The 26324-nt window shown below is 47.9% G+C and overlaps 1 protein-coding gene across 2 annotated transcripts in view; it reads left to right on the top strand.

Moving 5' to 3' along the window:
* FHDC1 (FH2 domain containing 1) overlaps nt 1–24325 on the top strand; it is a 39915-nt gene extending 15590 nt beyond the window's left edge. For both annotated transcript variants that reach the window (XM_044224857.1, XM_044224858.1), the window contains exons 3-12: nt 349–410; nt 1088–1190; nt 6858–6943; nt 7245–7345; nt 10642–10712; nt 10815–10922; nt 12939–13009; nt 14546–14663; nt 18494–18658; nt 20860–24325. In XM_044224857.1, the coding sequence (XP_044080792.1) occupies nt 349–410; nt 1088–1190; nt 6858–6943; nt 7245–7345; nt 10642–10712; nt 10815–10922; nt 12939–13009; nt 14546–14663; nt 18494–18658; nt 20860–22893 (2919 nt within the window). In that variant the 3' untranslated portion in view covers nt 22894–24325. The remainder of the gene's footprint in view (nt 1–348; nt 411–1087; nt 1191–6857; nt 6944–7244; nt 7346–10641; nt 10713–10814; nt 10923–12938; nt 13010–14545; nt 14664–18493; nt 18659–20859) is intronic.
* The last annotated feature ends 1999 nt before the right edge of the window (nt 24326–26324 follow it).

Genomic DNA, 26324 nt, shown 5'->3' with positions numbered 1-26324 from the left:
TCTGCACTGAACATGGAGCCTTCTTGGGATTCTCTGTCTCTTCCCCTGCCCCTCCCCTAGCTTGTGCACACACACCTTCTCACTCTCTTTCAAAAAAAAAAAAAAAAGTTAGGCAAGATTAAAATAGATATGTATAGTTAACGAAATAGATCATTGCAGGAAGTTTGGGGAGATGATAATATTTTAAGATTTGCAAAACTGTGTTAGGTATGCCGATTAATAACCAGATTTACACACTGGAAGTTATTCTTTCATAATTAGTGTTGTATTTTGGTAGGTTTTACTTCTCTTCTTCCCTCCGAAGTCTCCTCATTTGTAATAGACTTCTGTGTGTCTGTTCTTTTCCAGATCACGGTCTTGGATGCAAAACGGAGCATGAACATTGGGATATTTCTTAAGCAATTTAAGAAGTAAGGTTTTTGCACACATTGGCAACTTTAGGCATATCCCTGGTGTCAGCATCAGTCTGTGGGTGTGGCCGAGCTGAAAATTCAGCTTCTAACATGAGCGAAGTTCATTCCTCATACCTGCCTACCCGCCTTCAAAACACGGCGTGATGAGTGCGCCAGTGCCTGTCGCTTTCTGCTCTTTTCCCGCATGGAAGCATAACCTAATGGCTTGAAGTACAGGCAGAGTTGCCTGAGGGTATCTGTTCAAGCCTGTCATGCCGGGGAATTTATGAGTTCATCTATAGTGTTGCCCCTCAGCGGAGGCTGGACTGGTCAGAAGACAGTGGTGAAATGCCAGTGTTCCAAAGTGGAGAGGAGAGGCTCGCCAGGGTTCCAAACCAAAGGGGATTGCTTTTCTTCTCCCAGAGAAGACTCCTATGGTTTGCTGCCACTTTCCGCTTTTCTGGGATGCCCAAGGGTCGGCTTCTGGGTGTAGGGGCCTCTGGGCTGTGTGTGTCGGGACCCCCGCTTTCCCTGGCATTGGGTCTCCTGTGATTGCTGACACAGGACGGCCCTCCGACTGGGAAGAAGGCGGGATGGGCAAAGGGTCAAGGTGATTTGTTTTAGTTTCCACTGACTTGTGTTTCTTTGGCACTCCAACAGACGTGAAGTGGAATCTAATTAATTACCTTTTCCAGGTCTCCTCAGTCCATCGTAGAAGATATTCATCAGGGAAAGAGTGAGCATTATGGATCAGAGACCTTGCGAGAATTTCTTAAGCTTTTGCCGGAGTCAGAGGAGGTGAGGAATTTGGCATAGGAGTTTTCGATGGTAGGAGTGATCAAAGCTCAGTATTTTTCAGAGTGTCAGAACTCAACCTGGGAGGGGCCTCTGCTACCTAGAGCCAGAGTCTTCTCATATCCAAGTAATAAAAAGTGACTTAGAGAAGCATAAATTGTGGAGTTAGGGAACAGATGTCCCCTTGCTTGGGCAAATTTCCCAACTCTGCTGAACTTAGTGTCTGCACCTGTACAGTGAGGGTTTGCTAGGATGCCAAACCCTTAGTTATGCATTGGGCGTGGTACCGGGCTCATGGGACCAAAATTAAATTTGGTTTCCTTTTCCATCACCAATGACAGTTTTTGCTGAGGCCGTATCTAGGTTATTTTATAAATATGTATACCTTATACACACAAAAATAAAAGGAAATCACTTTTGGATAAAGATGCTTTAAAATTTTGGAGAAGTAGGTAAACTGCTAAGAAATGTTGTCTCTGTAATTGACTTAAAGGGGGAAAATTGCTATTATAGCGGTTTAGTACTGCAGTATAAAGTTAATCATCTTTTTGGGGGGACTGAATTAACTGAGCCATTGAATGGTTGGAAACTTTGTAAAATCTTACAAAATTGTAATGCTGCCTTTTATTTCTGAAGACGGGAACCCTGAAAAATTTTAGTAAGAAATGACATGAATATATGTGCTTGCAAACATTTAAATAATGTAAAATCTTACAAAGTAAAAAGTTTAAGTTACCCTTTTACCCACACTGCTGGTTCTTCTCTTCCATCCCACTCTTCTTCCCACACATCATTTATGGCATTTGACTTTAGTGCCATAAATAACAAGAGGAGTATATATCTGTACTTCTTTACATCAATCTGTGATAAACTTGCAAAGCCAACTCAAGGGTCATACTAGGTAACTGAGGATTCTAGGTGTATTTGATAATCTGAACCTCTCTCTCTGTGTCAGCTTTTCTGTTTGCAAATTAAGTGTAATTTACCTAAGTCAAGATTAATTACCAGCATTTATTAATGACCGTAAAGGGTCTTAAAGTCTTGAGGGAAAGGTATGTTAAATCATAATTTACCTTGGATCTTACACACTGAACAGCCCTTAGTCTTTTTTAATGTAGAGAATGAGAGTTTCAGAGTTCTTTAATTAGGATGGCTAGGGTTTAATTAATTTGGATTTTAAAAAGACTGAGTTGTTCTTGAAATCTTACTCCCCTTTGGGCTTTTTTCGTGCCTCCTCCTTAGAACTTGCTGCTGTGCTTACTCCTGCCTGACCTCATGCCTTATTTCAGTGAGGGTCACATTTGAGAGCGCGTGTAGACATGCTCCAAAAAGCTCTAAATTTCTAACGAAAGGGACGTTAGGCGGGGTTGGGGGAGGCTGCCAGCTTCGTGCCGCAGTGAAGAGGTGGGAGATTAAGTACAGGTTTTCCTAATACCTACATTTCTAATTTTAAATTCAGGGGTGATTAGAGAATGCAAAGGCTGCAGAGGCCTCGGGGATTTTTCAAAGAAGCAAACTTAGCTGTCAAGCCTCCATGTTGTTGAGCTGGAGGGTGGCGCATAATTCAAGGGGGGGGTGTTAACAGTTAGATGACTGGAACCCACCCGAGTGCTGCATTCGCTCCCCACCAGTTAGCCAGCCCCGGAGACAACGTCCTGCTGGGACGAGACAGAGCCCTGAGACTCTGCCACCAAGCCAGAGGCAGCTGCTTCTCCTGTCCCCCTCTCCTGCTGCAGGATCATCCTTTTTTTTTTAGAGAGAGAGGTGAGGAAGGGCAGAGAGAAAGGGAGAATCTTTTTTTTAATATTTTATTTATTTGTTTGACAGAGAGAGAGAGAGATCTATCACAAGTAGGCAGAGAGGCAGGCAGAGAGAGAGGGGGGAAGCAGGCTCCCTGCTGAGCAGAGAGCCCCCTGTGGGGCTTGATCCCAGGACCCTGAGATCATGACCTGAGCCGAAGACAGAGGCTTAACCCACTGAGCCACCCAGGTGCCCCCCGCAGGGTCATCCTTAGCCTGAATACCCGACAGGCTTGGTCACACTTCTTGTTTACATTACCGACTCTGGGCTTCAGCTCACCACGCCCAACACACTCAGCTGGGAGCTTCCTTCAGCGGGAACACCCTGGCCATCTCCAGGGCTTCTTGGCGCCCCTCCCTGAACCACTGCGGGGATCTGCGAGGGCATCGCGGTGCCCGTGGAAGCCACCTTCTGACAGATGCCTGCTGCGGGGACCCACTGGCCTCGCTCTGAGTGCCGCGTGGTTCCCAGCGCCACCTGGACCAAGGCCAACCCCCAAGTCCAGGGTAGAGGGTGGAGGATAGGGATGGGGCCAAGGGGGAACCAGGGCCAAATGAGAGAGGTTTAGGAATGTGGCAGAAATATGTTAATAAGTGCACCAGTGTCTGCGTAACCACATGTCGCTAAGCTTGGGGTGTCATGTTCTGTGCTCATTTTTCGCACAGGAAGGGACTGAACATTGACGGAGCATGTGTGTCCCTGTGTTCCAGGCACTGGGCAGGGCAGAATGCAGTCGGGCGAGATAATGGGATCAAGTGTGTAGTCCAGTGTGCCTAGCACGTAGAAGGTCACTCTGTTGCAGCTGATGATCTGGGGTGCCTTTGCCACTGAATCCTCTCGGCCACATTGTCAGGCAGTCCTCAGGGTACAGATGGGAAACTGAGGCTCGCGCAGGTTTGCTGGAACTCTGCTCCTGTGGCCCATACTCAACAGGCCAGAGGGGAAAGTGGATTTCCACGTGATTCATCTCACCCCAGCACGGTTCCTTCTGCGGCACTCTGCCGCATCCCTTTGAGGAAGGAAGGGCAAAGGTTCTCACAACCCCACCCCGCACCACCGTGGGCCTCCCTCCAGCCCTTTCATCGCCCCTGCTCCAGAGCAAGCACCGGGGCGAGTGTCGCTTGAGTGATACTGTCATCTTATCAGCATGTTGAAAAATATGAGCGGAAACAGCCCTTTTCAGTCGTGCATTCTCAGCTGACAAGCCAGGAGAAGGTTAATTTGTTTTCAGGATTTCTCTGCCCTTCCCCACAGATCTTTTATCTGGCATGTTTTTTTTTTCATTTTGCCCTAAATGTTTGCACGGTTAAAACTTGCAGAGGAAGAAGGCAGGCCCAGAAATAAAAGCCCTGGGAGGGGGTTCTTTGCCCTGAAAAGTATTCCTGTGGGCAGGGACAAGGGAGAGGCTGGTGCAGGAGCGGGGTGGATGGTCAGAAGGGAGCCCAGATGCAGCCTGGGAGTCCTTCCCTCCCTTGGGGGTGGGGCCCCACCCCTGTGTCACTTTCAGCGACAGAGGGCTGGCTGGAAGGGGGTAGAAATTTCCTGTTCTCTCAGGCAGCAGGTTGGTTGCCTCCTCTGACATTTTTATCCCCTCCTCCCAACCTTCTATACCCACTCTGCCCCTTGTTGGGGAGAAGGACAGGGAGGAAACCCCAGGGTCTTCTCTTGGGTGAACCTGTTGGTGGGAAATCTCGCTATTTCGAGACCGTGTGAGTGGAATTAGATGGGACGAAGGTGGTCTGCCCTTGGGAATGTGTGCGTCTTAAGGAGCATGCTTTCTGCTGTTAGGACAGACACCGGGCACGGCCAGGTCATAACGAGACTCACTTAGCTCAGCCAACAAAATTATGCCTAACAATGTGTGATAAATGCTTTTTGATGATGACGAGAATGTACAATAATTATAGGGTTTGTTCACCTCTCTTTTTTACCTCCCTACCACTGTGAAGGTACAGTAATCCCTCTTAATGAACGAGTCTCATTTTGAAATGGAATTAACGACTGTGTACATGGCATTTAAATTAAATACTATCTTTCCATCACCATGCTCTTGAAATCCATAAACATTTTTAGCTCTTTAAGTAAGTGAAGGAGATTAATCATTGTTCAGTTACAGCTTGAGCACATGTTTAATAGAAATACCTACCAGGTTTATTTAGTGTGACCTATTCTATAGGCTTTAGACAGAAAATTGCGCTCTTCTTTTCAGAAGCTTTGCACATGCTGAGTTGATGGTCTTAGAAAAGGGACAACCTCGCTCTGCCCCTTTCCATATATAGTGATTGCTAAACTCTAGTTCAGAAAGGATCAGGACCTCCTACGGTTTTCTCCATTCAGCAGCTAGGTACTGACTTGAGTTTAGCTCAACCAAAAATTCCATCTGCCCCTAAGTCAAATAAGCCTAAAAATGGGAAATTCAGTTTGGGGCCCTAACGGTAAAGAAATGATACCGTTCTACCAATGGCTATTTTCTGCCCATTTTTTAAAAAATGTAGTCTTAAGCATCAGACTTAAGTCTAGGGTGTCCATCGGCCCTGTGACATTTCGTATTTTCAGATTGTTGAGGTAGACACTTCAGTTTGTGGATCTTTGCATATACTCCCTGGTCTGTGTTTTGGAGCTGTCATTTCCTATTTCTCAAGATACTGAAAAGGCATGTTATTTTTATGGGCACCCACCATGATCCCAGGGATGGAAGAGAGTGAGCTTTAAAAGACTAATGAAAGATGGTGAGTGCTCATTGGCAACAGTTAGCTGCAGAGGTGGGCTGTCTACTTTACTCATAGTCCCAAGGTTCGAGTTGCGGTAAAGTATTCTTGTTGCAAGACGCTCTACGACAGTGGAAGTAGTAGAAAAGTTCCCACCACTGGGCTGGTCCACTTCTCTACGTGATGAAGGTGCTGATTTGCTCTGATGCAGTTTGAGAACTTTCTCTTTGCTTCCATCCCCCACTGCTAGCTGTTTGGCTGTATTCCTGGGTCAGAACTCTTGTTTCTCTTTGCTGCGGTTAAAAGGATAACTTTGAGTTGAGTTGAAATTTTACAAGAGTAATCCATGTTCATATAGACATTTTAGGACACAAAAATGAGCAGCAGAAGAAAATAATAAACCTATCACCTTGTGTAGGTAGGGAGAGTACATTCTAGTCTAGTACCCCACACCTGTGGTATGTGTATGGAGAGTGGGGGTCGCAGTGGATGCCTCTTGTAAAATTTCTAGAAATGGGATCTGAATGTACCTTGTTTTATTACCTGGTCATTTTCAAAGGGGAGATCTTGACATTGACCCCTCAGCTGCTTAAGCCCTGTTCCTTTTTCTCTTCCCACTGGACAGCCTGTGTGTTCTTGCAGCCACTTGGTGTAAGGCTGTTCTGTGTGGAGGGAGGATTTAGCCACAGAAACGTCTGTTAGCCCTCCCCCAGTCCGAGTATTTTATATCCGAAATATTCAAAATATTGAGATTTTTTTTCATTAGGGACCTAGAGGACCGCGTTACAATGACGACCCAGTGTCCTCCTCCTCCTCCCAGTGATCTCCTTTCCAGATTATAACTTTCAGAACATTTCCATCCTTAGAACTGACCCTTCCCTTGAGGACTCCTATGTCTCTGATTCTCCAGACAGACTGAGGTTATTTATACCCACACACATGACACAGCTCTTCTTCTCATTTGTCTGGTTTCTCTTCTTTCAAAAAACATAGTCATTGTGATGATTTCCTTTTCTGTCTTTTCTTGGGTCTACATTTTTATTAATTTGAATTTAGTCCTGAAATCTTACTTTCTTACAGGGATTCTAAGATGAATTTAAAATAATGTTACATTTTAATCACAAGTTATTTTCTTTTTCTCTATTCTCTGTTTGTCTTTTAGATAAAGAAATTGAAAACATTTAGTGGAGATGTGTCCAAGCTGTCCCTGGCGGACTCCTTTCTGCACTACTTGATTCAGGTGCCAAAGTAAGGATTGTCCATCACTGTTCCTCACAGAGAAAGGGTTTAAAATCAGTGACTTCAAATGCAACAGTTTTACTTTTTTTTTTCCCCAAGACTTTATTTATTTATTGGATAGAGGAAGACACAGCAAGAGAGCAAACACAAGCAGGGGGAGGGGGAGAGGGGGAAGCAGGCTTCCCGCCGAGCAGGGAGTCCAATGTGGCGCTCGATCTCAGGACCCTGGGATCGTGACCTGAGCTGAAGGCAGACACTTAACTCACTGAGCCATCTAGATGCCCCTACAGTTTTACTTTTTATGTTTCAGCTATTCACTTCGGATTGAAGCCATGGTGCTAAAGAAGGAATTTTTACCTTCGTGTTCTTCTCTATACACAGACATAACAATTCTAAGAACCGCGACTAAAGGTAAGTGACCACGTGAGGCTTCATGTAATTTGTTTTTATTAATTTTGGTTGGAGCACTTTATTTTAGTTTTTGTTCTTTTTAGTAAGCTTTCTTCTCCTGATTTTTAAAATCAATTTCTTTCTTTTTCTTTCTTTTTTTTTTTTTTCCCCAATTTATTTATTTTCAGAAAAACATTATTCATTATTTTTTCACCACACCCAGTGCTCCATGCAAGCTGTGCCCTCTATAATACCCACCACCTGGTACCCCAACCTCCCACCCCCCGCCACTTCAAACCTTTCTTTTTTTTTTTATGTTTTTTTTTTTAAAAGACTTTATTTATTTATTTGACAGAGAGAGAGAGATCACAAGTACACAGAGAGGCAGGCAGAGAGAGAGGGGGAAGCAGGCTCCCCGCTGAGCAGAGAGCTCAACGTGGGGCTCGATCCAGGACCCTGAGATCATGACCCAAGCCGAAGGCAGAGGCTTTAACCCACTGAGCCACCCAGGCTCCTCTAAAATCAATTTATTTCTTAATAAAATAAATTTTTTTTAAGATTTTATTTATTTATTTGACAGAGAGATCACAAGCAGGCAGAGAGAGGAGGAAGCAGGCTCCCTGCTGAGCAGAGAGCCGGATGCAGGTCTTGAACCCAGGACCCTGAGACCATGACCTGAGCCAAAGGCAGCTGCGTAGCCCACTGAGGCACCCAGGCGCCCCTAAAATCAGTTTATTTTTTAATGCCAGTGTAGTTCACATACAGTGCTCTCTTAGTCTCAGGTGTACAGTGCAGTGATTCAGCAGTTGCCCACAGCACTCGGTGCTCATCACGAGAAGTGTACTCTCCATCCCCTTCACTCTTTGCCCCATCTCCCATCCCCATCCACCTCACCTCTGGTGACCACCAGTTTGTTCTTTAGAGTCCAGTCTGATTTTTTGGTCTGTCCTTTTTCTTTGTTTTTGTTTCTTAAATTCCACGTATGGGCAAAATCATAGAATTTCTTTCTCTGACTGACTGATTTTACTCAGCATTATACCGTCTGGATCCACCCATATTGCTGCAAGTGGCAAGGTTTCATTCTTTTCTGATGGCTGAGTATGATTCCACTGTGTATATACACCACCTCTTCTTTATCCATTCATCCGTTGATGGACACTTGGGCTGCTTCCATAATTTGGTTACTGTAAATAATGCCCCAATAAACATAGGGCTGCATGTATCCCTTTGAGTTAGTGTTTTCATATTTTGGAGGTAAATACCCAGCAGTGGAATTACTGGATCGTGTGGTCATTCTATTTTGAATTTTTTGAGAAACCTCCGTACTGTTTTCCATGGTGGCCGCAGCGGTCTGATAGCATGTTCTTTTTAAAAAAAACTGTTTAGTTGAAAATGAGAAATGTGAAATCCTAATTCTGCTACACCCTAAAAAGGGAAATGAGATATTACGTGGGATGACAGACAGTTAAGGCTTATTTCCATTTACTTTCCTCCCTAATTAATTAATTGGTTAATTGACCAATCCATTAATTAGCATAGTAACCTCCCATAAAAGAAGATTTCTTTCATCCCCAGCTTCAGAGTAAACCTTGCTGGTTGTAGCTAGCTCTTGTTCCTCTGCCAGGTCAGCTTCCCGTGTGCATGCTGTGTGTGTGTGTGTGTGTGTGTGTGTGTGTATGCGCGCGCGCACGCGGGCACGCACAAACCCTGGGCACTTAGGCCGGCTGCATCCTCCCTCATCCTCCGGCCTCTGGTGTCCATTTTCAGCAGCATTCCTCCTTTCCTCCTGACTCCTCCTGGGCATCTCCAGTGCACCCTTCTGCAGGTTCCTGATGGTTCTGCTCTGCGTCTTTTCCCACCTGCTTCCCCTCAAGTCTCTAACTCCTGGTGGGCTATTTGTGTTTGAGAGGGGTGCGTGGGTCGTTTCCATTTCTTTGAATGACTTGCCTGTCCAGGTAGACTTCTTGGAATTGCTTTCCTGCCTCCCTCCAGAGCAATGGGGTTTTGCCCTCAGGCATGGATGGCGCTGAGCAAGCAGGCCTAGCCCAGTTGTGGGCACCCCTCATCTCCACGGCAGCGTCTCCCGTGCTCCCCATCCCTCACATCCTTCTGCATCCCATGTCCAGTGCCAGCGCGATTTCCTCTGGGTTGTTTTCTGGATTTCTAGGCATTCTAGAGCTGTTGATTCCTACTTGATTTTCCTGTTCCGTTGCTCTGGCCCATATTGAGATAAAGTTTTGCTCTTCAGCCCATCGTATTTTCTTCAGTTTAGAGAGGAGTCTCAGAATTCAGGGCGAGTGTTCTTCTTTCCATAGGGCGGCCTATTAAAATTTCTTCCCACGCACACCAGGGCTATTGCAGCAACTTTGGAAGGGCCGTTCCTCCTGCACATCGAGAAGGAATAGTTCTTGTAGTGAGCCATGCAAATTTGTGGGCACGGCAGAAACATTTCTTATCTGGTTAACCTTCAGATACTGGCCTTCTTAGATAACGTAATATAGGCAGTGATCCAAGTGTAATTTTTTGAAAGTAATACCACACTTAATGGAGAATATGAAGTTAACAAAATCATAGGTAGCTTTGTATTATCTATATATATACTTTAATTTTAATAATCATCAAACTTTGCTTTTAGCTTTTGACATACCTTAATAATTTTTAATAATGTTAATTTGCATAGATGTGTGTACAAAAGCTGCTATGTTTAAAGAACTAATCTAAAGATATATTACAATGAAAGCTCCTTTATAGACCTTAAGCCAATCCAAATGAAATTTGTAGATTTGAATAAAGTGGACTGAGTCTCTGGGTGCCTGGCCCCTAAGGGTAAATAACTTTGCAAGTCATTTACATGTCATCCCAGCCTGTTTATTTTTTTTATCTCCTCATAGCTCGTGGACTAAGCAAAATGTTGCTCTCTGTTAGTTTCCATCTTCTATAAATATAATCTTGAAGGCTAGTGGATAGAAAGGAAAAAAAAAAAAGAATTGCTAAGAAAGAGGTTGTTCCTATAACACAGTGCTCTGCTTTTCATAAGGCCTTTGCATTTTCCACACCTTGAAAATGTTCCTTATTGAAGTGTTTTGTGATACACTGAAGCATCATATCTATCAATTCCCAGTTAAAGACTAGGACACGGATTGCCAGTAGCAAATGACGCATTAGATATACCACAGAATGTGCGGCTTGATTTGTTTTTTCCGGTCTTAATACGTGGTTTAGGGTCAGAGCTTGCTTCAGGCCCTCTTGAACTTGGCTGTGGTGGCTCTCTTTGTGCACTGAAGCTCAAGGTCCTGTGGTGTGTTCTTTTTTGACAGAGCTGATGCTGTGTGAGGAGCTACATTCAATATTACACTTGGTGCTACAGGCAGGGAACATCATGAATGCAGTAAGTAAAATTAAGAAAAAAAATAAGATGTTGTGTTTCTAAGTTTATTTGCCCGTCTGAAGATATACGTATATATTTTTTCTTCTGATTTGTCTTCTTTAGGGAGGGTATGCTGGCAATGCAGTAGGATTTAAACTGTCTTCTTTGCTCAAATTGGCAGACACAAAAGCAAACAAACCTGGGATGAATCTTCTGCACTTTGTTGCACAGGTATGTGGAAGTGGGAATTCAGAGAGAGAGAGAGAGAGAATGAGTGTGAGTCCTCGCTGGGGAGTTTTTCCCCAGGTATTAGGTGGCATCCCACAGAGACAGGAGAGGACCAGGTGGGCTCCATGGAGGTTCTCTTTGCAGAAGCACCCTGCAACTTCCTGAGCTGAGCTGCCCAATGCCTGGGGGTGTAGGCTAGGAGGGAAGTAGAGAGGTTGGGGGGAGGCAGGGGTCAGGGTTGGTGAGGCCTGATTAGGAAGGATCCACATCCTAAATACTGAGGAATCTGGATTCATGCTTTAGCAGTGGGGAGCCAGTGGAAGTCAGAGCCCAGCATAATGGCCTGGCCAGGTTGGCTTTGTTTTTCGGAAAATAAGGCACTGTGGGGGATAGGCCAGAGTGGAGAGAGAACTGGAAATGGGGCCCCTCTTGGCAGAAGGTGGCTCTCTGATGGTTTGGAGAGAGAGAGCTGAGACTTGGAGTCTCGGCCACAGGGACGGAGGGCAGAGGCCTGGGTGCTGAGACATTCCCAGCGTTGGGCTGACTAGATTTGTGACTGGTTATGTGTAGAGAGTGCGGGAGCCCAGAACAGTGAAAAGGATCGCTTCCGTTCCCCTTTGTGAACTCTGAGGCGGGCTACTTTGTGACAAGCATGCGCTTGGTGTCCTCACCCTGGCCGTCACCTCCGATTCTGGCTGGGGCTCTGGGATACCAAAACAACCAGTTACAAAGTGAAAAACTCTGTCTGTTGTTACATTATCTCAAATTACGAATTGTACCACTTTGTTTTTCCTTCATTGGATCGCCTTTGTTGTTTTGATAGCCATCACGTAGATGTAGCTGTAAGCTGGGGAGGAAGCTGGGTGGCTTCCAGTGTGAGCTTCAGGACAGGACAGAACTGGGATTTTGATTTGTCTTTTATTAGCTGTACTTCCTCAGGCAAGTTCCTTAAATGTTAAGACCCTCAATCTCTTCCTCTAATCATGGGGCTAGTGATCCTTCCAAACAGGTAACCAAGAGGGCTGAAGGGGATAATTCCATAAACTGCTTGCTTTAGTGTTCGGCCCCTAGTACGTGCTCCATAAATAACACACGTAATTATTACTGCATTCTTCAGAAGACAAAGGACATGTTGAACTCAGGACTCATTTAATAAGTTGATTTTCAGGACACTGAAAGCAGAAAATGTGTTCCGTATCCCGTGGGTCTTACAGCGAGTCTTCCGTCAGTCCCTTTATTTTATTTATTTATTTTTTAAAGATTTTATTATTTATTTGGCAGAGAGACAGAGAGCACAAGTAGACAGAGTAGCAGGCACAGGAAGAGGGAGAAGCAGGCTCTCTGCTGAGCAGAGAGCCCAATTCAGGGATCGATCCCAGGACCATGGGATCATGACCTGAGCCAAAGGCAGACGCTTAACAACTGAGCCACCCAGGTGGCTCTCTGTCAGTCCCTTTAGATCCGTGGAGCCAGGTGCTCTGTGTCACTTGGTCCCTACCCATGGGGGGATGTTTCCAGAGCTGGTAATTGCTCCCTTGGTATCCACCTTCCTTGTGTCCCCTGAACAGGTGAAGAATCCAAAGGCCTCTGTGGCTTGTGCACCATCGGCTTAAACCCAGTTTGCAAACTGGTTTAACCGCTGTAGGCATCTCGTCACTTAAAGGCACCCTCACAGGTATGGGTGGTATTTAAGGAGGATGTATTGGATTCTCGCAGTAACAATGGGCCCTGCTAAGCCACCACCCACCTCCATTGAGTTTGTGTGCCCATGAGTTGTATTTCACGTCAGGATCGGTTGCTCTGGGAAGTTAAATATATCTGGAGAGTAGGGGAGTTCTGGTAAATCTTACTAACTGAGGAATACAGTTAGTAAGAATACAAGAGTTCACGTTTCACTGAGTTGCTTTGAATAATATATCAAGCATAAAAACAAGGACTTTAAAGTCCCTTTCAGTCTTGGGATAATTGTTTCCTTCCAGTTTTACACATACAGTAGAGAAAATTCTGTTTTCATTCTAGGAAGCCCAAAAGAAAGATGCCATTCTTCTAAACTTTTCTGAAAAATTGCACCATGTTCAGGAGGCTGCTAGGTAAGCGAAGAAGACCGAAAGTGAATTCTGAGAATTCACGGTTTTGTTTCAAATGACCTTTTAGATTGATTGATTGATTTGAAAAAGAGGCCAAAAGCATGAGCAGAGGGGGTGGGGGTGAGGGAGAGGCAGGCTCCCTGCTGAGCAGGGAGCCTGACATAGGACTTCATCCCAGGATCCTAAGATCAGGACCTGAGCCAAAGGCTCATAGCCGACTGAGCCTCTCAGGTGCCCCTAAACTACTTTTTAAGAAACTGGTGAATATTTTATAACTTTAAAACATTTTATAACTTAAAGAGTTTTGTCTTGTTGAATTTTCAGACCTCCCTTTTATTTGCTCACAGAGGTGTGTGTGCACTTTTGGAATTTGGGGGTTTTGAAAAATTAATCTGTATTTTTAATTAAAAAAACACCACTGTAGTCGTTTCCAGTGAATATCATCAGTGTAAAAACAATATGGATTAAGAACTTCAAATCCCTCCACACCCAAAGATAGAGCTCAAACAGCACAGCCTCTTACCTTGGGAGTTGGTATACATCAGTCAAACTTGAGGGCCAGTTCCTTGTAGAATCTAACATGGTACGTTTATTTTCTATTGCAATTGGAACCATACCAAGGGTTGGGAAAGGATTTCGTTTTAAATTAGTCACACAGCCTCACAGAGAAAGTATCTACCAGACGTAAGGCTGTGTTTACATCACTTTAATTTGCTGCTGATCCCAGTATAGGTGTGCATTTTAATGTGGCTCTAATCTGTGTACACGAGCGCTTTTGAGTTCCGTGTTTTTTAATTTATACTACGTATCCCTGTATCCAGTGGTATATGTTCAATAACCAGCTTTCCTGGAAAGAAGTCCTTGTTTGTAGCATTTGCTGATTTCCATGGTGTGCATACTGCTACCGTGGCAGATTCAAGCCACTGGTGTGGCCTCACTGAGTGAGGAGTTGGGAGGGGTGCCCACGCCCACAGTGGCCTCTCACAAGCTGGCTCCAATGAACCACTTCCAGTCCTTTGCTTGCTATCTGAGTGATTATATCTGATTATAAGAGCTATGAACCCGATGCAGAAATACACCAATCATAGCTCTTCAAGCCAAGCCCTGTCATTGGCCAGTGTCTCCGTGTTATTGACTGGGAACATCGTACCACAGATGACATGTCTTTCCCAAAGTGAGCTTATTAGGCCAAAGTTGTGAACAGTTCATAGTTTCCATTTACAGAATTTCATATTCTCTCTTCTCCCCCAAAGAATGAGCATCTTATAAGATATAAACTGTTCTGGTTTTGAATTTCTAGAAGAAATTAGTGTGGTAATGTTTTTTTCTCTGTCTAGTATAGAAATATACTAATACAGAAATAAACCATTACGTTTTTGAGCTGACATTTCTGGTCAGAGTTAGCTGGGGAAGAGTTAGTTAGGGAAGTTTAGCTAGACACTGTCTAGTGTGGAAATAGAGTTTGTGAAATATAATGTGAAAATAAAGTTCGTTTGGCTTCCCTGCACCACCTGCTCACTCTCCCCCTTCTTCTTGTAGATTATCTCTGGATAACACAGAGGCAGAATTGCACTCGCTCTTCATCAGGACGAGATCTCTGAGGGAAAACATTCAGCGGGATGGTGAACTCTGTCAGCAGATGGAAGATTTCCTACAGGTTTGTGGGCGATCGGAGTCCATCTCTCTCATTTTGACTTCCAGCTGCTCCTGCCAGGGCTGGTTCGGTCTGCAGAGCTTTGGGGAAGCAGAAGGTTCCCATTCATAATTTTTTTCCCTGGGTCAGTAGAAGGACCTCTGTATTTCAGTGCCCATTCTTTGCGCGGTTGGCTTTCTAGAAGGGGCTGTCGAATGTGGTGTGAACCAGGGGCTGGCCTCTGTTGATCGCCGCGTGATCGACAGCAGCACACCGCGCTGCAGGGAACTGATAGCAGCCTCGGGAGCCAGCACTTGGCAGCTGATGCCTGGCAACTCAGGTTTGGCTTCTCAGCCATGGTGTAGGAGTTTTTGCCTCCTAATCAAATCTCTGGACGGCCGAACGAAGTTCCATGGAAACCGTAGACACCTGAGAACTCGGGCTTGTTTGTTCCCTCACTTGTTTTTATTGAAGAAACAAGCTACGTTTTGGCATGTTTTCTATTGAGAGCGGGAGCACACAGGAGAGCTGTGCCTATCAACACCCCAAATACATCAGCCCCACAGGGTGTGTCAGGAGCCGCTCTGAATAACATCAACAAAAAAACCAGCAGAGTGGACATGTTTGTGACAGCTCATTGTGACTCACTAATCACATAGTCTGACATACTTCTTTTATCTTCCTTATTTAAAAAAAAAAAAAAAAAAAAAAAAAAACCAAAAAACCAGTGGCAGCTTTTCATGCTTTCAATCTTCAGGGGAAGTGACAGGCTACCTTAAACATCAGCGCTTCGAGCCTTGCGAGGGGGTGGCGTGTGTGGTGGGGCTGCCTTTGGTGGCAGGAACAGTGTGCTCCGAAGGCTGTCCTACCCGAGCTTTCACTCCTTGACTTGTAATTCAGCCACAGCAAGCAAATATCACACGTTCAGCTCCCATCGGCAAACATTTTGTTGGGCTCTGGTGGGAGCTTATTTTCATTCCCAAACATGGGTTCTGTATTCTCTTTCCACTATCACCAAACAGATACTGTCTTTTACATGCACAGATTTTTCCCAGAGTGAAACAACACAGCAGACACCACCACAGAAACACCTAGCCGTAGGTAAGAGAGCACTCAGCAGTGAGCACACATGAGGGAAAGCAAGAAACGGAGGGAGAAGGCCCCTCCTACAGTGAGGGAGCATTCTGGATGTCTCCTTCCCTGGCTCTTAAATTAAACATTCATATTTTATGCAACATAGCCGTGCAGAAAGGCATCTGATGGAAAACAGCTCTGTCCTAGCTGCAACCCCGGAGTGCTCTTTCAAGGCAACCTTGTTTTAACTCTAAATGCTTCTTTCTAGGAGTCATTTTTATCTGTGTAAATGAAATGTTCCCAAGCAGCTATTTATTTTTCTTTTTTATATTCAGTTCCTTTTTAAAGAGGGGAGGGAGTGTAATTCTGTAAGGTAGGGTAGGCTCGGGCCATGAAGGGCTCTGAAAACGGGACTGTGCTCTTAGCTATGGGGAAAGATTGAAGTCGTTTGTGGAGTAAAAAAGACAAGAACGCAGCTTTGTAAATCTGACCCTCTGGGCAAGAAAGAAGGAATAAATTGGTTTGGAACTTGGGTCTGGTGCAGGCAAGTGAGATGTGAAAAGTCGAATTTGCTAGCACAGCTGCTTGTCTCCTGTCAATCACACTTGGCTAATGTAGCTTTGGACTTTGTCATTGGGGGTCCTGACTGGGCAGAAAACTAACTTTGGGAAAAAAAAAAATAGAAAAGAAAAAGAAAAAACAAACCAAAAAAACCCCTCTGCGCTTGGTGATTTTCCACATCCACATTCAGAATGTCTCACTTTCCGGAGTCCTCAGGGTGACTGCAGTGCCTGTAAGTTCTTCCTTCCTGGTTCTCCCTCCATCCCCACAGGATCTAGAGATGAGACAAGGGAGGTGGAGCTAAGCGCCCATGTAGGCTCTTGTCAAGAGTCCTATTTTTCTGCCGTTGAGTTATCTTTGGCTGCAATCCACCTTTCCCCCTGTGGAAGAATGACAGGCAAAGATTTATCCTTTCATGAATGCCCTTCTCTCCACAAAGAATAACAGAGCGTGAACACACACCGCCTTGGGCTACTGACTCAGATGGTTACTTTCTCTGGTATTCGGTCTCCTAAATGGTTTTGGTTTCTTACTACCTCTTGAAGGTGTTTGGTGCAAGAAACGGACTTGCAAGGGGGAAAGTGTTCTGGAGTGGGAGGGAGGCGATGGGTCTCAGAGTCGCTCGTCACTCTCCAAGCATGTCCCAGCAGCAGTTCCACTCCTTGAGGCTGGGCAGCCCATAACTTCATATTTCTGAGGCTTAGCCCTCCACTCGGAGGAAGTTTCTCAAATATTAGCCTTTTTAAAAACGTGATATTTGTGATTTATTATGTACTTCCCACATTCCTTCTTCATATAAGCCTTGTTCCCCAGTGGAACAGAAAGTAACATGAGACACGAGTGTGATCCTAAATATTCAGTCTCCACGGGCCTGTGGCTCCTCGAAGCGGCTGCTGCCTCATTTCAGCTCAACAGTGAATGTCACACGCTGCTGTCGGGGAAGGGTCCTTGTGCGTCTCATAGCTCCCCAGCCTGAAGGGGTTGGGAGCCCACCAGAGGAAAGCACTCTTCTTTCATTTCTGCTTCCTTGTGGTGGTGGTACCTGAATCAATATATTTTTTTTTTTTAAAGATTTTATTTATTTGAGAGAGAGGAGTGAGAGGGAAAGAGCATGAGCAGGGGGAGGAGCAGAGGGAGAGGGAGAAGCAGGCTCCCTGCTGAGTAGGGAGCCTGATGCAGGGCTCGATCCCAGGACCCTGAGATCATGACCTGAGCCGAAGGCAGATGCTTAACCTTAGACTGAGCCTCCCAGGTGCCCCGATGCCCTAATCTGTGGAGGCACTGGAAGCTTTGTTCTCAAAGGATTAGGAGAAAGTGAACACGAGAGGTGGATGGACTTGTAGGATGTAATAGTAATTAACCATCGGGACTCCTCAGAATCTCCTGGGGGTTGTAACAAAATATTAGTGGTAGTGGGGCACCTGGGTGTCTCGGGTGGTTGAGCATCTGCCTTTGGCTCAGGTCATGGTCCCAGGGTCCTGGGATGGAGCCCCACATCGGGCTCCCTACTCGGCGGGAAGCCTGCTTCTCTCTCTCCCACTCCCCCTGCTTGTGTTCCCTCTTTGCTGTGTCTCTCTCTGTCAGATAAATAAAATCTTTGAAAAAATATATATTAGTCGTAGTTACACCTCAGGCATACTGAATTGCGTGAGTTCTATACAAGCAGGAACTGTGGACAGTGCTTCTGAGCTGGCTCGGATAAGCACCCTAGTTAAGTAGCTTTGGCTGGGGCATGTGTCTGGGCGCAGGAGCTTCCCTCCTGTGGGGGTGATCCTGACCCTGACACAGGTCATTTGAGGTGAGGTTTAAACTCCCTCTCAACAGCTTGTCCATACAAGGGCCTTCTGACATCCCGAAGGCCAGTCTCTAAGACTCACTTTTCAGAGAAGGAAGAACAGATGCAGAATGAGTTTTCCTCCATCAAACCAGCTCTTTACACCTATGTCATTTTTCAGTGACCATTTCTTCAGCGGCCTTCTGTAGAGGAAAGCTCTTTTTAGTTTTTTGGGTGGCCTCCAGGGTCTCACACAGAAGTTCACCTTGCTTCCCCAGGGCTTTGTTTGGGTTGAAATAATTTCCTTTTGGCTCGGAGGGCGTTAGACTTGCGGTCAACTCTCCCCTTTCCCGAGACCTGAAGCTGAACCCGGGAGCGCAGGCGGCGCGCGCCGCGCCACCTCGGCTGCCTGTTTCCTTCAGCGTGTGCTTGTGTTTTCCCGCAGTTTGCTGTGGAAAAGCTGACAGAACTGGAGCGCTGGCAGCAGGAGCTCCAGGACGAGGCCCACACCCTTATTGATTTTTTCTGCGAAGACAAAGAAACCATGAAACTGGACGAGTGCCTTCAGATATTTAGAGACTTTTGTGTCAAATTCAACAAAGCGGTTCAGGTATGGCTGATGGCATCTCCCGTGTTTTCTGAGTGGTGTGGAGTTTCAGTTTTCCTCTTCCAGACCCAGCCCTCTGCCCTTGGCAGAAAGACGGTTCGGCACTTCCACGGTTTCAGGGAAGGCTGGTGCAGGCCGCACCGCCAGGGTCTCGGTTGGGATTCGTCTGGCCTCCTCGGCAGCTGTACTGCTCGAACCAGCACTGGCTTTCATGCCCTGAAAGCATTGTGTTAGTAACGTTTATTTATGATGGCAGCCCTAATACTAACAAATCTCTTTGAAGGCCCTGAACGTCTTCCTCATCACCCCCACCGCTCCCAGGAAAGAATTTCCTCTTTCACGGAGACCTGTGTTGCAGTGGGAGGATGGGAAGGCCCTCTCTGACCTGTTTCAAGCACCACGGCCATTGCCAGGCGGCTGGCACCACGGGGACCATGCTGTGTCCTCAGCCAGAGCTGGCTTCGAAGTTCTCCAGTAGTTAGGAGTCTCCCGCTGACAGGGACACAGCGGCATTTCTTGCCCTTTAACCTCCAGTTCCAGGAGTCTCTGAGTTCATTGTAGGAGCCAGAGAACTCTGGGTTGCTTGGCTTTTCAAGTACAACTTTTCATCTGTCAGTTAAAAACAAAACAAGATCCCTTCACTTCAGGTGGTGAGGAGGAGCTAAATACTTGTGCCTTATTCCTTTTTCTGTATTTAAAAGCAGGCTTGCCCACAGCTGAGTTTGAGTTCTCAAGCCCTCTTTTCTCTCTGCAGTTAAGTGAAGGAGGCTAAGCCTGCAGCCACGTTTCCTCTCCCTTGTCCAAGCAGTGAGCTCAGCAGTGGGAGATGGTTGTGGGAGGCAGAGGCCAAATTGGCTCTTTCTGAGGCTCTCACTCCCTGTCAGAATTCGGCAGGCCCAAGAGGCCACCTGCGTGATTCTTTGGGTCCAGCTGTCCTGAGCTCCAGGAGCTGGCCCCACTCCCACTCCCACTCCGGGCAGCCTTGGAGGAGAGGACCTGGGGGACCTGGGACACTGGAAAGGCCAAGCCAGAGAAGAAGGAGGGGCCGTGCATCCCCAGCCAGAGCTTCACAGAAACTTGGAAGGGAAATCCACCATTTGAGGAAACTGATTTTCGAGTAAAAAGTGCTATCAGTAACAGGAAATCCACCATTTGAGGAAACTGATTTTCAAGTAAAAAGTGCTATTGGGGTTGTGGGATCCACACATTTAGGTGACACAAATATATTAATAAGTTTTCTAAAGATATTTTATTTGAGAAAGAGATCACACATATGCACGAGTGATGGAGGGGCAGAGGCGGAGGGAGAAGCCAACTCCCCCTGAGCGGAGCAAGGAGCCCGATGCGGGGCTCGATCCCAGGACCCTGGGATCATGACCTGAGCCAAAGGCAGACGCTTAACCAACTGAGCCACCCAGGTGCCCTACAAATGTAGTTAGAGTGCACAACCAGGTGGTAAAGTGTGCTTTAGTATGTGTGTTTGTTCTGGTTTGGCTCTGTCGGGGGAGGGCTGGGTACTTGGAGCAGGGCGAAGGGTGGTGGAAGGATTTGTAAAGCAAATCCTCCTGTCTGATTGTGGGAGCGGGGTGGGGCATGAGGGACAGAGCCATCCTGGCATCTCTGGGGTTTCCTTACCAGGGAGCGTTCAGAGAGCAGAGATTTGACTGGTGTCTCTTCATATCTTGGGTATATACTTACACATCCAAGCCATTAAGTAGAATGTGCTGCACATGTGTGTGCATGTGTAGCTGTATTCAACACAGAAGCAACAGGGAGATATGGTCTCAGGCTCCTTTTTTTTTTTTCTCTCTCTCTCTGCCCTTGACTAAATAGCCTTTTCCTGGAAGTCTTTGTTATCTTGCCCTACTTAGAAGCCAAGCTGGGTTCCCTCGGAGTTGAGGTGGCAGGCATGTGTGGAATCACAGCCCACACTTAAGGGACAGTGCCTTGACCAGAAAGCTGTAAGTTGGGTCCACGGATCCAATGAGAACCTTATGTTGGTGGGGTCCTCTCCAGGCAGCCTTGGGAGAGCTAGCCCTCTCCACACCCACCTTCTTGCAAACACGCCATTGTCTTGGGGAAGTTTGGGACCCAGGCTGTCCCCCATACCTGTTTCTTGAGGTCTTAAGGCAGGCAACTGTGGAATTGCACTCAGGTCCCACGGGTCTAATGAATTTTGGGGCTTCTCTCTACCCCTGCCTCAGGACAACCAGGACCGGGCAGTGCAGGAGCTGAGGAGGCTGCAGCGGCTGAAGGAGCTGGAGCAGAAGCGTCGCTCCTGGGCCACTGGGGAGCTTGGGGGGTTCTGCCGGAGCAGCAGTGAGAATGACGTGGAACAGCTGACTAAGAAGGGCGTGGAAGACCTGTCCCCCTTCCTGCAGCCCAGGCCCGTCAGCCCCTCCTACCGACCTCCCAACACACGTCGCTCCCGCCTTTCCCTGGGCACGTTTGCAGACCGGGAGCTGCTGACCTTCCTGGAGTGTTCCACCGACAGCCCCGAGGAGCCCAGCAAATTCAACAGTTTGCCCCGGAGCAGCACCCGGCAGGCCCGGCCCACGATGGCCTGGTTGGAGCCCCGAGACCGGAGAGCCCAGGACCCCAGCGGAGCACAGACACCACAGGCCTCAGAGGGCCAGCGGGGGACCCCAGAGCCACCATCATCTTGGCAGAGCCAGCAGCTCCTGGCCCCCAGGCCTGAGGACCCCAAACCCCCTATCCCCCGAGTTCGGCGCAGTGGGGTGGGCATCCTCCGAAAGAGGAATAGTGAGCCGGTGGGCCTCGTCCCGGCCCGGTCCCCTCCACTCTCCCCATTGGCTCTGGGGATTAAGGAGCACGAGCTGGTGACAGGGCTGGCTCAGTTCGACCTTCAGGGATCCAAGAGCCCAGAGGAGGTGCCCCAATTGACCCTGAATGACCTCAGTCCCGTGGAGCTGGCGTCTCTGGGGGATGGGAGTGTGCAGTCCCTCCGTGCCAGCCACGATGGCCTGATGCCTGTGGACACCGGTGTCCTGGGTGGTCTCAGCCCAGCCTTGGAAGGGGACGGGACTGCCCCTGAGGATCCTAGCAGCAAGGCTGTAGTATCTGTGGGCAGCAGTGACCCTGACAGCAAAGACCCTGGGCCTCTGTTCTACATCTCCGATGCCACCGACTGCTCACTGACCCTGGACTGCTCGGAGCCGGGGGAGGTGCCCGGGGCGGATGGCTCCTTGTCCTCTGGCGCTGGGGAGACGGGCAGCCAGGTCTCCTCTCACCCCACTTCCAGCCCCCTCGGGGAGGCTTTGGCTCCAGTCTCTGGGAAGAGCCAGCCCTCCTGCAAGGACAGCCTTCCCAAGGACAGACCCGCCAAAGGGAAGGATGTGACAGCACCGAAGAGAAGCTCCGTCAAAGAGGCATCTCCGGGGACCTCGAAGCCCGCCAGTGTCCGGCGGAGCCAGGGACCCCAGGGGGCGGCACCCAAGCCGGTGAGGACCTTGACCGCCTCTGAGAGTGAGAGCATGCGCAAAGTCGTGCCCATCTCCAGGTCGAGCCGCGGCTCGGTGGGCTGGAAGCGGCCCCCTCGGGAGACCCCCAGCAGCGCAGACGCGCCGTGGTCGCGCCGGAGTTCCGTGCGGGGGACCTCAGATGTGTCGCCCAAGCGGTCCTCGGCGGGGGCAGCGGCGGGGTCGGAGGAGCCGAGGCTGGCGAGGGTGAGCGGCGGCTCCGGCAGCGCTAGGTCGGGGAAGGACCCCCCCCTGCAGCAGAAGGGCTCTCTCAAGAAGCCCAGCGCCAAGCCCCTCAGGAATGTCCCCAGGCAGAAGCCCGACGAAAACAAGACCTGCAGCTCCAACTCCCAGGAAGGGATCCCTGAAGAGGAGCCCAAGGCCCCGCCAGCCCCCAGCGTCCCCCGCGCCCCGCCCCCTGTGCCGAGCTTTGCCCGAAACACAGTTGCCTCCTCCTGTCGGTTCATGAGAGCAGATTCCTCTCCTGTGGCCAAAGCCCCCGGCATCACTCGGACGGTTTCCCAGCGTCAGCTGAGGCCCAAGGGTGGCCCTGAGGATGCTGCCCCCAAGGACAGCAGCACCCTGCAGCGGGCCAGTAGCGCCCGGACCCCTAAAAAGTGTCCAGAGTCTGCTGGGGCTCCCAGTGCCAACACAGAGGCCCCTGGGAAGGGCCGGGGGGCTGGGGAAAGGGTCTCCCTCAGACTGAGAAACTCTGATCGGACCACGTTAGGGAAAATGCTCGATCCCTTACGGAAGTGAAGTCTGATCGTGAGGACTACTCCTGGGAAGGGACGGCACCGCATGTCCTTGTTCCGCATAAAGTGATCCACGCGTGCCGCCGGCTAACGCTCATGTCACCAGAGGTGAGGTCCGGGAGGCCTGTGGACCGCCACCAGCTGCGCTGACGTCTACTGTAAAGTCCCAAGTCTGGGCGGCTGCCCGCTACTCTTCATGGCTGGCATCTCCCTCCCACACCCTGGAGGAACCCCCTACCCTCCATGAAGATGTATAAGCTGACAGTCTTCCCTACAGAGTTAAAACAAACAAACAAACAAACAAACAAAAACTGGCCAGTTTTTATATGACAAGCTTATTTTTAAATATTATAAAAATGAAGTAGTTTAGTTCCTTTTGCAGAACGAAATGCCTCCTAGGAAAAAGAGACAAAACCCTGAACAAGAAGACATTTTTATTTTCCTGTGTTTCCTGGTCTCAGGGTGCCTTCCACCTGCCCACACCCTGTCCATTGCTGGCAGCCGGACTTCTCTGCAAGCCCTGGGTGTTCTGTGATTGGCACTGTCTCCCTGAAGGCACTCTGCCTCACTCACCTCTCCGTGTGTGACTCTGGGTGAGGGTTTGAGTGCGAGCAGGAGGGGAAGTGAGACTGGTGGATAGAAATCGGATGCTCCCCTGTGTTCAGGGCGGGCACCAGGGCAGTGCCTTCCCTGCAGACGAACAGCAGCCCCTGGCAGAATGCGGGATCTCCCCGAACTTAGGAGGGCCATATCTTAATGGAGAGGCATCAGGGGCACTTCAGCTGAGCACACCTTTCCCTTCTGTGTTTTCCCATTTGTGTATCTGTTCTGAAACTGAGTGAAGGCTGCTAGGACTTGGGTTCACTCTAGTTACAGGGAAGAATAAACCCTTCTGTGTCCCAGTCTTGTCCCTCCCTCCTCTCTCTGCCCGCAGCCAACCCTTCCTTCCCTTGCTAACCCGACGTGGAGCCTGGACAGGCTGTGTATCTATGTCACTGATGATACTTCCTAACGCTGACATGTCTCCTTCTGTAAAGTGGTTTTTAAATCCCGAGAAAAACCAAATCGCAGACCAAAACATAACAACCCCCCCTTTCTGATTTTATATAATCAGGAAAATCTTGGGAAAAAAAAAAAAGGCTTTATTCAAAAGAAGAAAATATGTACTGTTTCTACTCACTGCCCATTTCACAGCTTCCTTCTGAGACTAATTAGGGAATGAGGGGATTCTTGAAACTTTCTTGTTATTTAAAGTTGCTTCCTGCCTTTTTTCACTTTTGGCCACTTATTGAAACTTTAGTGAAACGTTATTTTAGACCCAACAGTGGTAGATGGATTTCAGGGAATCCATGTGCTTGATGTTATAATCTTCTGCTGTAGAATGTTGCCTTCCATCCAAATAAATGGAAACTCTGAGCTTCCTTACGTCGGCTATATTGAAATGGTAAACTTCATGGTTAAAAAGTAAGGCACTTGGCCACAAAACTTCTTATAAAAATGGCCTTAGGTAGCTATTTCCTGGGCCCCGCAAAGATGGTTATGGGAATCCTGCACTGTTTTTTACCATCTCAAAAAGCCTGAGAAATCATGTATTTAACCATGCAGACAACAATGTCCAAAACATAGGGCCCGTGGGTGGGTGGAAATGGATGAAAGATCAAAAGTTGGTGGGTAGTGGGGCACCTGGGTGGCTCAGTTGGTTAAGCAACTGGCTCGTGATTTTGGCTCAGGTCGAGTTCTCAGGGTTGTGGGACGAGCCCTGCATTGTCCTCCATGCTCAGCACAGTCCACTTGCAATTCTCTCGTCCTCTCTGCCCCTCTCTTCATTCCTAAAGTAAATCAGTCTTAAACAACAAAAATAGAAGTTTGTGGATAGTAATGGGGTCAGGACCCCCACATAGGACCCTGTCCGTGCTCTGTCGCTGATGCTATGTGACTTTGGTCAATCACTCCTCCTCCCTCAGCCTCTGTTTCCCAGTCTTCGGAAGTGGGCGCATAGCCTCAGTGGTGGTTTCTAAGGGTCCCTCCAGCTTCAAGATTTGAGTCATTTTAAACAACCAAGGACCCATCTGCCCCAGGACCAGCTTTTCGGAACCGACCCCCAGCACCTGCACAGCAGAGGCCTCCTGTCAAAGGCCTACTCAAAAGAAAGCACCTTCAGAACTTGCTGTTGCTTTGGAATCTAATAAGCTGAGTGTCTTGAGAAGCGGTGTTTTACTTAGCCCTGTGGACCCTATGTGTATGCATCTGTATGAGCAGGTGATCATTCTATTACCTTTTATTGGTAGTAAGCTTTGAAAAATAATTTAAGTATATAATGGAGAAATGTAAATAAATTTCTATATAAATTTGTTTAAGATGAACTGAATGTATTTAAAGGTCCATTTATATGTTCTTTTATGTAACATGTAGTTTAATAAAGTTCCTGTTTATGGGAGTTTCTGTTTTATCCTCAGCTTACTCTGTTGATGTACGTGTGTGTGTGTGTGTGTGTGTGTGTGAGTGTGAGAGAGAGAGAGAGGGAAAGAGATCGGTCCTGGTGGAAGAATATATAATTTCCTGCACACAGAAAAGCCCAGACGCAGGAGGGACAGCAGGTTTGAGATACAGTGGTCTTGTCCTCAGAAGGCACAAGAGCCAAACTGGGCTGTTGGTGCGTGTCTTCTTGGTAGCCCGGGACCCATGTTGAACTGAAGGTCTAGAGAGCGGGCCTGGCGCCAGGCCTGTGGGAAGGCAAGCATGCATCCGACAGGCAAGCCATCGATGGAATGTTCACCTCGTACATGCTCGCATTATTCCATGTTTGGGGCCAAGCTTTGTGTAATCTCTGCGGGACCAGCAAGTCTGGATCTGCTCCTATGTGTCCTCATGCATGTTGGCTCGGGACAGTATTGGGAAATCACAGCTCGTTTCTTCGGCTGCCTCAGGAATGCGCAGAGAGGGAGGGAGGAGTGATTTTATTTGAAATGCAGTGCTGGTGCTTCCAGGAGAAGAAAGGGGAATTGTTTGGAAGATGCTCCTCACACCTCGGGGCTTCCTATCAAGAATCAGTCCTGGCTACCCTTGCACATCATCTGAAGCAGTTTAGACAATCCCAGGGTCAGGCACCAACAAAAGCGTGAATGAGGGGCACCTGGGTTGCACAGTTGGTTAAACACCCAACTCCTGCTTTCGGCTCAAGTCATGATCTCAGGTTTGTGAGCCCAAGCCCCGCATGGGGGCTCTGTGCTCAGCATGGAACCTGCCTGAAATTCTCCCTCTCCCTCAACCCCTCCCCCTGCTTGCGCGCTCTCTCTCGCTCGCTCGCTCTCTCTCTCAAATAAATAAATAAATATTTAAAAAAAAAAAAAAGAGTAGATGATGTCCTTGTGAGTGGCTGTCTGCCCTGCAGGCACTGAGAGCCTGGTTTTGCCTGTTATAAGATGATTGGGCCAT

The sequence above is a fragment of the Neovison vison genome, chromosome 11, assembly GCF_020171115.1.
Source record: "Neovison vison isolate M4711 chromosome 11, ASM_NN_V1, whole genome shotgun sequence".
Taxonomy (NCBI): Eukaryota; Metazoa; Chordata; class Mammalia; order Carnivora; family Mustelidae; genus Neogale; species Neogale vison.
Note: the sequence above shows the minus strand (reverse complement) of the source record. Positions and strands in the feature narration are given on the sequence as shown.